The sequence below is a fragment of the Halyomorpha halys genome, unplaced genomic scaffold (genome assembly GCF_000696795.3).
Source record: "Halyomorpha halys isolate HHAL.00 unplaced genomic scaffold, Hhal_1.1 Scaffold190.1, whole genome shotgun sequence".
NCBI lineage: Eukaryota > Metazoa > Arthropoda > Insecta > Hemiptera > Pentatomidae > Halyomorpha > Halyomorpha halys.
The window spans coordinates 534,975-552,540 of NW_027105456.1; the positions used below are offsets into that span (position 1 = coordinate 534,975).

At 32.0% G+C, this 17,566-nt stretch overlaps 1 protein-coding gene across 1 annotated transcript in view; it reads right to left on the reverse strand.

Annotated features, from left to right (window-relative positions):
- Window positions 1-804: 804 nt before the first annotated feature.
- The window catches only part of LOC106679280 (uncharacterized), a 20,078-nt gene continuing 3,316 nt past the window's right edge, over window positions 805-17,566 (reverse strand). Inside the window, exons 2-4 of the mRNA XM_014418348.2 lie at window positions 12,844-13,037; window positions 5,600-5,797; window positions 805-1,477 (exon numbers count right to left, since the gene is read on the reverse strand). Of these exons, the coding sequence (XP_014273834.1) occupies window positions 1,122-1,477; window positions 5,600-5,797; window positions 12,844-13,037 (748 nt within the window). The 3' untranslated portion in view covers window positions 805-1,121. The remainder of the gene's footprint in view (window positions 1,478-5,599; window positions 5,798-12,843; window positions 13,038-17,566) is intronic.

A 17,566-nucleotide genomic window follows, 5' to 3' on the forward strand; every position in this document is an offset into this window, starting at 1 on the left:
AAATTAAAAACGTAAAATGTTGCTGTGAACGAAACATAGGCATTATATTAGATATACGAATGAAAATAGGAAAATATTATAAAGAGCTACAACATTATTCTATTAAATATTATGTTAGCTAAGATGGTATAATAATTTTAAAGCTTGGATTTTAATCTTAAATTGTATAAATTATATTGATAGAGTTAACCAATTTTCTTGATAAACATGTTCACATCTTGAGAGAATCTCCCGGAGTCTGCTAGCTGGTCTGTCACTCCTGACCCTTTGTGGGTTGTATAACAGTACAGATTTTTCTTATTTTTTGTTTATCCTATTGTAAGACTTTTTAAAATATGCTGAAAAAGTCTCACAGTAATATGAAAAAGTGAAGTCCTATAAAAAATTGGAAAACAATTAGTTGACCATATGTAATGATAGTAGGAAATTGGTCTTGGTTGGGGTCAAATTGGTTTTTTTAGGGGTCCTGAAGCTAGAATACATATCCTTCTTGAGACCCTGCATTGTTGGGAGAAAGATCGGTTAATAATAAAAAAAATGTTCTGCTATTTTATACATTTTTTGACTGCAACCCAGACCATCTTCCAACAACCAACAAAAAAAATAAAATAAAAATATTTTTACCAAAACTTATTTTCTAAAAAGCAGACATTTTACCACTAGTTCATTTATTGTTAATTAGGTTAGTTTATCTGTAAAAAAACGCTATGCATACAAATTATTTGTTGGTAATCAATCTCAATTATAGTTTCCTGAACTATGACTTATTTACTAACTTGTTCCAGGTAAAAATAATAAAACGAGTAACTTTAAAAGTTTATTAATTAATGCTCTTTGTAACATTATTATTAATGATAAATAATAAATTAATAAAAAATAAATATTTATAAATAATATACAAATACAGTCTAATCACAAGAAGAAGAAGTCAGTTGTCATTTGATTCCTGAGTGTTATAGGAACTTGGAGGTTTGTCCAACTCCTATCTGTCAGTTTGTATTAAGCTTTGGTCACAGTATGTCTATAAGTTAATGTAAACAAAACTAATATAATACAATAAATAACAAAAATTACAATAAATAAAATCAGTCGCAGTGGATTGAGGTGTTAATTGAACTATTTTACGACTGCTTCGGTGCCTGCGCGGCGTAGGCCATCTCCTGCGCTGAGAGGTCCAGGCTCCTTCCGTATCCACCGTGTTCGTAGCCACCGTCGCCGTACTCGTGGCTGGTGGAGTACTGGTGGGAGTGGGAAACGATGGGCTGCTTCACGATCTCGTAGGTGGTCTTCTCTCCGCCTCCGCTGAAGAGCTTCTTCAAGGCGATGACTCCAGCGAGGACCAGGGCCATCTTAGACACGATGAGTGCTTTACCAGCCAGGAGGGCCAATCCCTTCATAGCCATAGCCAACATGCTACCCTTCAGCATCAGCGCCATCAGGAGTGCTGGCAGCATCCTCTTGTTCTTCCTTCCACGTCCTGTTGTCAGGAAAACACCATTAATCAACATTGTATATATAACATCAATTAATTATTGGCTAATCTGCTACAGGTTTCTAGTTTTACTTAACCCTTCAAATAATTGTTGTATAAATTATTATTTTCACCATCATTGGAACATTAATGGGCCGGGAATGATGGCAAAAATTCAAAGGTTTTTCTTGTTTTTTTTCATTTGACTTATACCATTACTCAAACAATACAGAATAGATTCTATTTCATGCCCTTTCACGCTAGGAAAAAAATTTTAGTTTCTAATATTTACCTCGAAACCAAGGAAGAAGAAATGATAATGGGACAGTCACAATCCAGAAGATTGTAGACTATACTGACGCTATGTTAGCAACTATAAAAAAAACGTATTTTCGTTGGTTAAGATTATTAAATAATCAATGAAAGGACTGTTTTTAACTAAGTGGGGGTCCTGAGAACAGAGATACAGGAATCCCCCAAAGAGGTGGGACACTCTAAAAAATATTTTTTGGGTTTGAAACAACGTATAACGTTCAATATTTGAAGAGCAACAGATATTTAAAATAAAGTTAAAAATTTAAAGGAGGTTCTTTTCTTGAATTGTGATTAGAAAAATCATGAATTACTTCTTCAAAGTCATTATATAAGGACACCAGTTTCTATTAACATAAGTTTTAAACTGCACAAACTTTCTTGAAGTAATTACAATTCTCAGTCCATTATTAGAATGATTTAATTTATTTCAGTTGCTAGCCTACCTTCTACGCCACAACTCCTGATGAAGACCTGAAACTCAGGTCGAAACGTCGGCATAAAATAAATAAATATGGTTTTGTTTATTGATGTTGTTCTTTGCTGACCGCACCCCCCGACAAACTTCTCCAATAATTTATTTATTACGTGAGTTAGATGGATCATGTGGTAAAAATAGCAATGGCCAAAGGTGAGAAAAAATGGCGGAAAAACAGCAGTAATTCAAGAAATTCGTACAATTTCTGTACAAACATTGTTACAATTAAAAAAAATTATGATAATAATAAATAAATAAATATCGAATCGGTAAAGTTATACTAAGGTCAGAGCTGGACACGAACGAGGAATGACGAATAGTTCAATTATTTTATTTCAATTGCAAAAAACTAAATAAGCAGACAAATAAAAAAAAAATTCTTTTCTGAAAAAGTTCCTAGATTTATACGATAAGAAGATTTTTCAACTCGAATAATTATAATAGGGCTTTAGACAAACACTCTGAAATAGTCGTTCATTAACTTACTATAAAAAAGAAGGTATTCGGTTGAATATTTATAATTCTGACAATTGAAACTGAAATAATTGTAAAAACATACACATGATTAATAGTTTCTCTTTTTTTTTATTCTTCAAAATTCTTCTTGAGAACATAACGGTGTAATCAACTAATGAAAAGATAAAACGATATGTAAGTCATAGAGACATTTTCCCATCATTTCTTTCCCATGAGGATGGGCACGCAGGAGTGCCTTTGAAGGCTGGAAACGCGTCCATTCCCAACAGGGCTCGTTTCCAGCGATTGTCATTGATCTCTTGCGGCTCTCTTGTTCTCATGGCCATTGTCAAAGACGTGACCGTTCAAGAACTCGAATCATCAGAGCTCGAACTAGAGATCGATATGATGGAGTTGTATAGAATCGAACAATATTGCCTTGTTACTTTCTATTGAGGACACAACGCACCGTTGAAGAGGCTCTATATAGAAAACTTTCTTCATGCAGTAATTTTTATTTTTTATTTTCTTAGTGACCCCTCGCGGCTTTTCTCACCCCCAATGAATAGCTTTTATATTCTTTAGCAGTTTTTTTTATTTTAAATAAAGGTTCTTATTCATCACGCCATCAAGAACGATCCCATCACTTTTTTTAGTTATTTGCATTATTCGTAGAGAAAGTCAAAGCAGAACAATTATTTGCTATTTTTTTTTCTTTCTAATTTTACTGTCCTCATATTTTCCTGATTTCACAGTAAAAATAAAAAAAATTTCAAATTAGTTAATGATGTATTTTTACTTTCACTTACCTATATATTGAATATTTAGTAAATGGAAATATTACGTTCGTGAAAAATTTCAAATTCAAATTTCCGACGGAGACAAACGTTTGAGGTATCCTTAATCGAAATAACCAAATCACGAAAAATGGTCTGTTTGTCTGTATGCACATAAATAGCCTAGCTCAAAAACTGAAATAGAAGTGTATGCTTTGAATGTTACGGAAACTTTTTCGATAAAATCAACTGATATAAAGTCCCACTTCATATAATAGAGGTTTTATTATTTTCTCGAAAAGGACTCTTAACGATTTTGATTAAACTCAATGTATTGTATCAATTAATTTTTAATATCAGATATGTTTTTAATTTTAAATTAAAAAAAAAAAATGTAAAGCATCTTTAAATTTGTTTTTATTAGGAAAAATTAAATATCTTTCATTGTTAGTTGCAATAAAGAATGGTTGAGTATAAATTATTAAAGAATTTGATAATTTTGTCTTTTCAAGGTTGTTATGACATTAGATTTTACTTTTTCTTATCTATATATGAAGTGTATAGTAAGGGGAAGTATTGTCCTTCTGAATAATAAAGAAATAGCTGCTTTGAAACGAACAAGAATTAATTTCTCCTCAATATTAATCAGTAAGTGGATGTTGCGTGGCGCGCGCTCCATTTTTCAAAATTTATTTAGTACTCTGTCAACGCACTCTCCAAATACAGATTTTGTAAAATATTGATATTGCCTATTCGGAAACTGATAATGAAAAAAATGAGTATTCGGTTATGTTTATTACTTTTTTTTTAATTAGCATAAAACCACTAAAATTCTTATTACTTAAATAAAATACAGGTTTATATAATACAAACTAGTATAATATAGTATAATTTGTATTAATTACAATTAGAATGAAATGATTTCCTATAAACAAAGAGGTCCTTGATCTTGAGAAAGAAAGTGAAAGGGATCAGCGAGCTGGCATTGAACTAGAGCGGTGGTAACAACCTCAACTTGCCCATTCCTCCCTCTCTCCTGTCCGCCTGTACTCATCGCAAATGAGTCGTTCGTGATCGACTTGTACTTTCAGATTTGTTTCTCGGAATACTAATAAAAGTGTACAAATACGTTATGGTGTAGGTAGGTTATTTTTTTTGGCTGGTACATATTTGCCTGAATTCATGACGCACTGTCGGTTTTTGGACAAAAATCAAAGACTCTTGTGTCTAAAGTGGCAAAACCCCTTATCACTAAATAAGTACTATATATAGTTGAAATTAATAATGGCGGTTCCCTTTATGCTATAAATGAGGGATAAGGCTGGACATTATAAAATTCATACTCAATTCAAGTTGTTTATGAAAAATGATTTCTAATTTCTTGGAACATTACAGCTACTCATTTGAGAAAAAAAAAATGAATTGTATTCTGTATAATACAAATTGATTTTACTACAATATTTTTTTTTATTAGGTTTGCCGTAACACGGGTTTGATGATAGTCAAAATTGTCTAAATGACAACCTATGAATAATACGGTTATCTTGTGACCGATTAATTTTTAAAAAATTTACTCATATGATAATAAACAAATATATAAATAAAACATTCGTTTTATGAAATATTTTGTTAGATTTTGGGGCTAGGTTTCTCGGTTTATGGTGTAAAAAGAAGAGGAAGCCCATAATTTAGGTGGTATGAAGATTCTAATAATATTTAAGAAATTGGTTGGAACTGCGCAGGTGTAGAGAATTGATTGACATATCTTGAAAAAAAAAAAAGAACCGTGCATCTTCTTCCTACAAGAACTTTTTCTTCTGGATACTCTGCTGGCATCAGATACAAAAAATATAAATAAATGCTCAAACTTTAAATTTGACATTGCATTGGCAAATATTTACCAGTTTAAATATTGAGTCTGGTTATTCTTTAATATTATCTAAATCAATTTAGTCTAGTCAAGAATATCAAGATTTAATTTCATATCAACATATATTTGATCAAAATCCATAGGAGGTCATACACAATACCTCCTACTTAACCTGACTTCTTTCCCTCCTAGTTTCCTGTTGAGTACTTATTCCTGAAAATTGAACAAATACTTACCTTCTTCATCGACTCCTTCTGAAATAATTTCCTTCACGAACTCCGGGAGACGAAACTGGACTGAGTGTGACTCCAAGAAAGCTGTCACTCTGTCCCACAGAAGGTCGTCCACCTTCCTGGGTTCGATCTCGTTGGGCAGAGGGTCCAGATCGTTCTTGAGGCTCCTTTCTGACTCGGGTCGCTTCACCAAAGAGATGCCTGCATTAAGAAAACCATAAATGTGAAGAAAGTTAAGTACGTTCCTGAGAAAACAATTCTGTTCAGATATTTTTGGATGATTCTAGCTCAAATGTATGAATCTTTAAGAAAACATTAAATAAATAACACATTATTTATTTCTTATTATTCCAAGACAGTTCAGAATATACTTAAAAATGTATTACTATTTGGTTGAGTTCGATTTTTGTTGTGCGATTTCCTGATGATATTTGACATTTATTTTCTTCATATTTTTTGTTCTCATTAACCAATAGGGGTAACTAACACATAAAACTAAAGAGCATGCCAACTGCATAAAATTAGCATTGAAACAATCATCTAATTTTAGGCTTATTTATACATGGTTTCATAAATAAATATCTCGACATATGTAAGAAAAAATATTATGTTGCAAATTTATTTTTTTTTTTTTTTTAGGGGAGGGGAATTTAATGCATCAGCAACTTTAATCTATTAAATAGAAAGCTGAGACAAAAAAAAAAAAAAAAAAAAAAAAAAATTGAAAAGCACAAATAATGAAGAGATTTTTTATAGTTGTTTTTAATAAAAAAATAAATAACTTATTATTAAAGTGTAATAGTAAGTTGAATTTTCATTTTCTTTTCTTTTTTCGTACCCTACATTAATAAGGAAATGTGGAGTTGAGGTACTTGAATTTTCATAATACTTTAATCGATATTATAGGTAAGCATACAACATAAAATATTGAGAAAGAAGGGACCTCAGGATTATTTTGCTGGATCAGGTACCCTGTTTATACGGATTGGATTGGCCCACAGGACGTTCCATTCCTATTTGTGGCAAGGTTACAGTTCCGGCTGGGAAAGTGTGGCTTCCGTTCTGCACAGATGCCACTTCCGCCGATATCTAAATGCTAGCGATATCTTATCCTTTCGCTAATAGTGAAGATGTCCTCCCGTAACAGGATCTTACTTAAAAAGTGCTAAATTTTTTATTAGAACTTCAGAGGATGATTTGAAAAAAAAGTAATATAAAAAAGTTCATGGCAGATAAAGGACTTTCCAACTCTAGGAGGTACTTATTCAATGGGAATTTTTCCACAGGGTCGAAGTAAGGACTTCTTTTGATGGAAAGCTTTCCTTCCAGAACGTCTATTCAGATAATGTCTGTCATCGTTAAAGTCGATTTTTTTTCCTTGATGCAAGTGTTCTGACAATTCTGCAGTTCTGAGTTTTTCTTTTAAAAAAAATTCCATTTACTACATAATGTAAATGTAAAAAAATTATCGTGAGACTCTCGTGCTTAAGAGGGGAAACGTTTTGGATCATTTGTAGACGATTTAATTATTTCAGCATCATAAAATAAAAAGTGATTGAGGAAAATCTCGACTAATTAAATGGAATGAATTTATTTTTTATTGTTCATTAATTTATACTCAAAGATAGAAATTGTGGGTTTATATTGAAGTATAATACAAATAATGAATAGAGTGTGGCAGCGGTTTCCAAAATGGGTGACACGGAATGGGGTACCTCAAGTGTGTGCCACTGATTTCTCAAAATATAAAAAAATGCATATATACAGTGCATTCTAGTATTTACTCTGCACTATTTTTTTCATATTTCTCTACACACTCAATCACTCTATTGACAATTATGGCGACAAAATAATTTGCTTTTATCTCGACAAGGGTGTTGTCAATGCTTAAAAAGATTGTGAACCACTGGTATAAAGTATAAGAGGTAACTAATGTGGTTCCAGAAATGCGTGACGCAAGTGAATCCCATAGCCCGATATCAATAAGGTATATCAATATGTCCAAAGAGCTTATGACTAGTGTAACTTAACAGTGGTTTTGCTAAAAGTACAGATGAATGTATCAGTAGTGAATGACATTGTTTATACAATTGTGTTATTAATTTCAATCAATGTGACTACATGACAATATTTCAAATAAGGAACAGATGTACTTGATAAAACGAGGTAAAATTGACTATAAGGTTTTAATTTATAAATAAAAGATTGTGATAATGTTAAACTAATTGTGGTAGGAATATCAGTACATGAATATAGGGAAAACTGAAACGTAGTAAAAAAACTTTATAGGTTAGTGATAATATTCTAAATGGAAGTTTTTTCTAATAAAGCAATACTATCGAATTTCATAAGATAAAATTATTTAGTTTCATAAATTAAAAACTGTTTCGACCTTAACAAAAAAATATAAGGGCAACTTTTTTGGATCGGGTGAAGGATAAAATTTACTAAACTTGCTGTACGTATACTTAAAGGGAATAATGAAAAAAACATTCAAAAAGTTCCACCCATAGCATTTAAGTCCTTTTTTGTTTTTCTTGAGTTTCAGTTAAATATATATTACCATATGCATGCCATATAATTTATAATATTAAGCTATATCGTTCTGGAAGCTATATTATATAGTATAGTATAGTATAGTATATTATATAGTATCTAGTACTAAGACTAAGTTTTAATGAAGAATCATTTATTACATACTCATGTGTATAGTTATTCCAGTGATTTATATTATCTTTTCGATTATAGTACAGAGATAGTTTCATTTCAACTTGACTCAGGTTATAGTTCGTCTAACCTGATTCAGAAGTACTATCTTTCTCCTTTTGTTATCTTCGGGCGTTAACCCACCAGTTCATCGATCTCTTTAATAATGCTTTCATCATCCAGTTGAAAGATTTTACATCTACATTTCAATTACTATAATACTCATATTAACACCAATTATAAAGCGCGTAGCTTACTAATTACTGCAGTAGCCTAATCTTTCTTAAATAATTAATCTTGTTGACTTACTGTACTATTGCAATATCATGTTTTTCACGATGCAAATTAAACAGTATCATAGCGACAGTAATATAAACAGTACAGGAAGAAAATAAATAATTATGTGTCACAACCGTAGTTACTAGCACAGTACAGTACCACTGAGCCACCCCACTCCCAAATGTATATTGTATGGTTTGAAATTGAACAATCTTACAGCATCAAGTGTTATGATAATTAAGTTTCAATTTGATTCCATGGAATATTTTTTCGCCATGAAGGTCTTGAAGAGGAGTCTTCAATTTTTTTATAGAGGCATTTTTTTTATTTCACTCAACAGTATATGGAATATGTAGTAGTGGGAAGAATTGGGTTTTTGCAAAATATCGAATTCAAATTTTTGACGAAAATAAACGTTCAGTTGCTAAAAATTAGGACTCGAAAAATAGTCTGTATGTGATTAGTCTAACTCAAAAACAAAAAAGTTGTAGTAAACTGAAATTGCATATTTAAGGTGGGATGTTATCGCTTTTCCGTTAAAATCGAATTGCTGGAAGTGCCGCTTTATAAAATCGATTTTTCATATTTTTCGATTTTGATGGATCTAACATTTTTTATTCAACCAAACACATCAATGTATAATCCGGTGATAATTAATATCAGCTATATCTTATTTCCCAAGTTGATATTTGCTCTTCCAACTTTTAGAAATCCTAAAATACGAGTTTTTATTGTAACAGAAAAACACAATTTTTTCGTTTAAAATTTTCACTTTCTTAGGTTTTTCGATTTTTTGTTGAGCATCACAAAAACTAAGAAAACTTTAACACCGATGCACATTAAACTCGTGTACGCCTGAAAGTTGCGAAATACACGCACAATCCAAATTTTTAAGGGCAATAATGGATTTTTTGTTACCGAAATTATCTCTCTTTCTAGGACAATAGGGGTATTCATGATGTTGTGTTAAATGTAAAATGTTTTACCATGTTAAATGTTATAACTATAGGATTGTGAGCAGCCCTATTTGAAGTCATGTTAAACGTTAAATGCATAAGAGCCCCTAGCGGATTTTCTCAGCAACTTGTTGTATAAGCCTTTATGTTTATAACCTTCCTTCCAGACCCTCATGTTATTGTTTACTTCAGTTTTGATTTAAGTAATTAATTACAACATGCCTAGAGTGAGTGAAAAGTGGAATTTGTGTGAAAGTTTAGCTTATGAAATGAAATGAAAACATAACTTTATTCTGGGACATATGTCCCCTAAGAATAATTACATGGTTCATATAGTAAGATTTTTATCTGGCGAGCGTTTACAAATTTCCAGATAGTAGAATGAAATTACATTGTTTTTTTTTCTCAAATGTATCATTAAAATTATCCATTCTGGTTTAATAACAGGGATATGAATATCACAAACACACGAAAGAACTGAGGTGTCACAACGATCTCAACTGGTCTATTGTGTGACGTCATTCTCCATTTAACAGACCAAGTAACAGACTCTCAGCCATGTTAAATGTTATTTCGTTTTACCACGGTAAAAGAAGGCAATTTTTTTCGATTTAACATGAGTTTTTCCATTTAACACGCTTTAACATGTTAAACCAAAGATTTATGAATACCCCTAATATATCTTTTTTTTATTTCTTTTTATATAAGAAAAATAATCCATTATTAAAAATCGAGTATTTCACCGTATAAATAATATTTTTGCATATTTTCACTTTAAAGCTCACAGAGACTTCTGCAGGAGCGCACCATATCCTCCAGCAGACTGGAACATGTTATTAATTGCAGATATAGCCCAAGGTCCACGCTAGGGCGAGCAGTCCACGCTCCAGAGATGATGACCTTTCTGCACACAGTTGGCAAGTGGGTTCTTCCACGTCCACTTTCTAGCAGTGTCTCTTGTCCATTTGGCTTCTTCAGAGTCAGAAGAATGGGACCAAGTCTTTATGGTCACGTATTTCATTCTCTCGAAATATTGTTCCTGGTGTTTAATCTAATACTTTGATATAGTAAGTGTTAGCGTTCAAACCTAAATTTATTAAAAAAATATTTTTCATCTAAAATTTATTTTCTTTTTTTTTTTTTTTCTAAGCTCCAGGAATCTGTAGGGTTTGATATATAGTGGATAGGTAACTATAATGGCTAAAATCTCTTGTACTGCATTGTAAGAGGACAATGAGGATTCCATAAAGTCTGTAGTCAGTAAGTTAGTAGTCCTTAGTCTGTTTGTGATGTCTGCTACCTCTATGGCCTATTTTTATTTTAAAGAAACATAATTAAATTAATCATACGTTTACAATATTAGCTATATATGAAATTCTTAAAGACCGGACCATTTTCAAGTTCCACTTAAATTAAAATGGTTTTTAAAGATTAAATTTTAAGAGTACATTGATTTTATGTAAAAATTTCATGTCATAAACATGACGAATTAATTATATACAGTGTTTTTTAAAGTTCTACTTGTCATAACTACTTCTATTCTCATTGTCATGTTTCTAGGCAATATTTTTATACTCAGATACAACTTAACTTAATTTTCAAACCTATCTCGAAAAAAAAAAAAATGTCTTTACTTTATTCCGGTCTTAATTTTAGGCTTATAAAAATTATTTCAATTCGATTTTTATCATGTTAAAAAGATATTAAAATTTTTTAAAATACGTCTTGAAAAATATTTTCAAGGAAAACATCGAGCTAAAAGAGAAAAAAATACAAATTCTAATGATTTCTGTGATTCTGTAATGTTCTAGCAGTCCGGAAATTCACAAAACTTTGCCAACAACTCATGTTTCTGTCACGTCAGCAATCCAGAAAGGAAAAATAATTAGTTTTGAAGTACCATTGTTGTAACAAAAAAAATCTAGTTTGGTAATGATTAATTATGGTTATTCTATGATTAACTCTAAAAATTTCTAATGTATAGGGTATTTTTTCCTGGTTCTGATACTAAATCAGATTTCAAGACGAATTCATATTTAACACATTTTTTTATCTCGGATGAAAATCACCAGAAATCAATATGTAATTGTTTAAAGGTTTTTTGACGATTTGGGCATTAAAAAAAAAAAAATATAGTATAGAACTAAATCATCTTAGAATCAAATTTCTCGGAAGGAAACGTCATCATAATTTCAGTTTCCTCTATTGAACGAGGAGAATAAAATGTCATGTCGAGAAAACATCGATTAAGAAAGTGCTCAACACGAATAATCTTAAAATATAATTTTCTATAAGAATCTTTCAAAAAAGTATCACAATTCATTGGAAATTTCAAAGTTAGATACGCTGGATAAGGTTAGAAGATAAAGAGTACCCTCAAAATACGACAGCCACTGTTATGACCTTGAGGAAACCACATCAAAATTTTAAATTGTTTATTTTTAAGTTGAGCTGCACCTGTTGAACAGATTCGATACTTAGGACTCCATCTTGACAAGAGACTTACTTGGAATCCACACACAAGACTGAAACGACAAGAAACTGCTCGTAGATTCCGATTGCTACAACACTTACTTGACAAACGCTCTAAACTTCCCATTCACTACAAAAAATTAGTATACACTACGATAATCAGACCAATTTGGACTTATGGAATTGAGCTCTGGGGCTCCACCAAACCATCAAATTCTTCCAGCATCCAATCGTTACAATCCAAAATCCTACGTAAAATCCTTGATGGTCCTTATTACGTCACAAATAAACTCATTCATAAAGACCTTAACATCCCATTCGTTGCAGATTTGACCCAAAACAGATATGCGTCTTTTTATTCCAAACTCCTTAACCATCCTAACCCATTAATTCTTAATCTTTCATCCTTAACAATCCCTGATAATCCTCCGAGGCGTCTGAAAAGAAGATGCCCACGGGACCTTCTAATTTAAATTAATGTTTGAAGTACCACCAATGGGTGGTTCCTTCCCAAGATTTTCAAGTGTATATGAAACATACACTACATATTTACGAGGCGTCTGAAAAGAAGATGCCCACGGGACCTTCTAGTTTAAATTAATGTTTGAAGATTAATTGTTTCCCAAGATTTACAAGTGTATATTAAACATACAACATATTTACCTGTTGTATTATTTTGTACAGTTGTAAATTACAATAAATAAATAATAAAAAAAAAAGTTGAGCTGTTTTGAAGTCCTGTAATTTAGGCTGATGATGTGGGACGTGCTATTGTATGATGTGTGCTAATGTAATCTTTACTCAAATAGAAAATATAACATAGAGAAGACTTACCGTCGACAATGGGGATGGAGTCGGAATGTATGGCCCTGTCTACCAACTTAACCGCCCTGGCCTTGAGGCAGGCGAAGGGTTCTTCCTTGGACTCGCACTGCCTGTACACGGAGTAGAGGACTCGGAAGCCCGAAGACATGGCTTCTTCTCCAGCCCAGCAGGAGGCCACGACCACCAGGAGCGCTGCTGTCGATCTAGAACAGAAGGGTAACATGACTTGAATTAATGGTTGAAAAAATCTAGATATTTTTTATAATAACCATGTGACGTTCAGATGTCTAAGCACTCTAATGTACTATGAAGTAACTTCTAACGTTGGAGTAGTAGTTTTCGTGAAATATTTTATACCCTATTTTATACTATATTTGACAGTCTCATCAATTTATGCTAGTAACTATATATAGTTTTTATTAAATTAATCAAAAAATTGTGGTGATTTACTAAATTGTTTCTTCCCTTGGGCTCATTTACTACATGGATCGAGTGAAAAAATGACTCAGGTAATAGAGTGTCATTGTTTTATTTAGTAATAGAAAAGCAAGACAAAGTAATTATACCAAGATATCGATAGTATAGTCGATTCCCGCAAGCAATAACCGAAGATATGATTACCATAGCCAACCGCGGCACACTGATCCAAATCCACTGAATAGAAGCTCCAGGCGCCGACCGCCCACTAACGGTTTGGTTTTGCACCATATCGCTCTCTCTATTCTATATCGATTTATTTCTTAGATATGGGCTGCTAATTAACAATTCGTTATTTGAGACTTGTGGAAGCAAAAGAGGCTTAATCCGAATTCGAAAAGAGGACGAAAAATTAAATTACGTTAAGAACGTAACTTACGTTAAGCGATTGAGGAAAAGTCTCTGAACCATCTCTAATTTTAACGTTCACGGGAAAGTTAATATAACTACCTTTTAGAGTACTTTTAATTTACTTTATTTGAAATAATTAACAATCTATTATTATTAGAAATCAAACGAAATAGATAATTTTATCATTCAATCAAAGAAATTGATTATCCATTAGAGGAGAAAATAAATCTCTCTGATTTGTAGTGTTATGAGTACTATAATCAAGTCATAAATAATTTGATTATAGCATGGCACATTCATGATACCACATAACAATGAGGTTATGTGTACCAGAAGATGTTTTATTAGGTCGAAACGTTGTGAATTCATTAATAATTTTTTGATTGGGCCAAATTGATAGCAACCCGTACAATCTCTGGATTTTTTTTTTTATTTCATCAAAGTCAGATTAACGGTTGGATTCATTTAACCCCAACAAAAAATTGATTATAGACCGACTAACATACACAGAAGAAATTTGTTCCTTGGAATCTAAACAGTAAAATCCGAGAGAAAATTTTCGATTGTGAGGTTATAATTTTTTTTTTCACTTTATGCATGAATACAAATCTTCTCCATCTTTGTTGATGAAAAGGCACAAACGAAATTACGAATTATTATTAGAAAAATAGAAGAGAAAATGTGAAGCACTGTTGGACTGCCAAGTCAGCTGACCAAATCACCTATCATCTCGCCCATCACGCTATGATGCGCGTTTCCTTAGCAATCGCAAAAGCCTCATTATGTTTCCATCTTTTCTTAGACAAATGATTTTCTAAACGCCCTCATAGAAGTTACTTCAATTCGATCAAGTCATCGCGATACGTTTCCAAGAAGTGTCAGGAGATCGTTAGTAGTGAAAGCTATCGGATAAAGAAGGCAGTGAAATGCTCTAATCGGAACCTCGTTGTGAAGTTTCTTCCGCCGGCGTTTCCCAACTCTTCAGGGTGTCAGGAGGTACTCAGCGGCCATTATCATACAAGAGGGCTGTTTACCCTGGGCAAGGAGGTCGCACGTGATCCCTGACCGGGCGACAAAGACTTCGGGAGAGTGGTCGACATGAAAGGAAGCCATTGTGGCTGCTATAATAATTTCCCTTTCTGTCCGTCACCACTGCCCAGTAGATATATTCTTCATTGCGAACAGCGCTCTCTATTCCATAACCTAGGAAAAGCAAAGTGACCACGATCGACCGTTTTAAGATTCCATGCTTCCATGAAGCGTGACCAAATAACGCCGGAGAATCGATTTGAGCTGGGTTGATAAATGATGGAATGATTTTAGTTAATAGAAATATTATAAATTGTTTATTTTAAAACAAATTTGATCCTTTTTTTCTCAACTTTATTCTTTTTAAAAACCTTCCAACGTTTCGACCACTCAGGTCATTTTCAAGGATACCTTTACTTTGTTGTTATTTTCTCTTTTAAAATTCTTAAAAATGCCGGCTAATTGCCTTTGTCCCATCTATAACTTCTTCTATATAACTCTTTCTTAAATTTAAAACTTGTATCAACCACTCATGTTGAAGGTAGGTTCTGTTAAGTTAAGTTCTGCAAACTTTAAGCAAATGTAAATGAAAGAAAGAAGAAAAGTGGTTGATACAAGTTTTAAATTTAAGAAAGAGTTATATAGAAGAAGTTATAGATGGGACAAAGGCAATTAACCGGCATTTTTAGGAATTTTAAAAGAGAAAATGACAACAAAGTAAAGGTATCTTTGAAAATGACCTGAGTGGTCGAAATGTTGGAAGGTTTTGAAAAGAATAAAGTTGAGAAAAAAGGATCAAATTTGTTTTTAAATAAACTAAACCACTATCAAACAAGAATATATTAATAAAAATTAATCTATTATAAATTGTTCTAAAAATGTTTGTATTTTATCCCATTTTTCTTTGGTTCTATATTTGATATAATTTTCTAATGTTTTGCAGTTAAAGCCAATGAAGGCAGGAATCCCTTATTATCGTAACCTTCCAAGCCTAGGACAATATTTCGATGAACCTCTTTTTGAAATTGCATATTCTTCACACATCACGCATTCTAAGTTGAGCTTTAAAAATTTATCCTAAAAAAGAATTAATTTTATAGTCGAGATTTTTTTTTATAATGAATACAACATGATTAAAATTTTATCCGATTTGAAATACTACTAAAAAATCTTAATAACTAATAGTAATTAATTTTATTGTAAAATTTCAATCGAATATGAATTTATTGGAATAATTGTTATAAAAAATATTAGATTTTTATTAGTCGCGTATTATGACTGCAAAATCAGTAATTTATCATAATTATTTTTTTGTTATTAAAAATTTAGTCATCAATCGTCAAACAAAATTATCCGATTATTTTAGTCTAATAATCAGACCAATTTGGACATATGGAATTGAGCTCTGGGCCTCCACCAAACCATCAAATTCTTCCCGCATCCAATCGTTACAATCAAAATCCTTGATGATCCTTATTACGTCACAAATAAACTCATTCACAAAGACCTTATCCCATTCGTTGCAGATTTGACCCAAAACAGATATGCGTCTTTTCATTCCAAACTCCTTAACCATCCTAACCCATTAATTCTAAATCTTTCATCCTTAACAATCCCTGATAATCCTCCGAGGCGTCTGAAAAGAAGATGGCCACGGGACCTTCTAATTTAAATTAATGTTTGAAGTGCCACCAATGGGTTGGTTCCTTCCCAATATTTTCAAGTGTATATGAAACACATACTACATATTTACCTATTGTATTATTTTGTACAGTTGTAAATTACATTAAATATATAAAAAAGAAAAAAAAGAAAGAGGAAGATAAAAGGAAGATTGCATGAGCGTAGGCAGGGGCGAGCGGGTCTCCCATAGATTTTTACGACTCCAGAAAAAAAGAAAAAAGAAAATAGTAACCTTATTCTTTGTAGAAATATGCTGTATGAATTATGTAATATGAAATATTACATTAAATAAATAATTAAAAAAAAAAAAAAAAATGTTTGCCTAACTCTATTGGTATATTTTGCAAGAACGATTTTGAAACGTTTATTCTCTTGTTCTTCTTATTTTTACCTTACTATATTTTTCGTGATCAAAAAACTATCAGAAACCATTGTCACTGTTGAGAAAAAAAAAAAAATCAAAAATAACCTCGTTTGGTATCCTGTGGTCTTCCATTATTGAAAAATTTAAATAATGCTACTAACAAATAAATTGTTAAAAAATCACAGAGAAATATCTACTTTCCAGATATAACATGACATAGTGTGACTATCATGAAGGCACTGACTATATCGAGTGCAGTGGGGCCCGCTCCACATCACGTTCGCCCCCCGCACCCCAATTTGGCTCCCAGGGTAAACAATGACCGGCGTGGAGAATCGCTTGTTCCCACTTCTCCAAGTGAAACTGATCTCTAATTTATTTTATTGTTTTTTTTTTTATAAAAATCAAACGACTTTCGCATTTTCTCCGTTTCTGCATTTATTACACACCACCTCACTGTGGTTCGTGGATACTTCGCTTAGCAATGACATAGATTAGTAGTAGAAGGTCACTAAGGTGCTGAAAGGTGTCCGGTGTATCTATGGTCAGTTGTTAAATCAATGGCTTCATGAAATATTAGTCAAACGCGATCTTTATTTCAAGAGAAAAAATAAATGTATAATGATTAACAATTTATATACAAACAAGATAAATGGTTTGTTATATGGTGGTGTATTAATTGTTGATAATCTTATAGAGTAAAATTAAATGTTAATGATTTTAAATTTTAAAAAAATAGGCTTTTAACTTATAATAAAGAAAATGACCTGGGCAGAATAGCCTGCAAAAGAAACTTTGAATTAATGTGAGGAAGAAATTATATTGAAG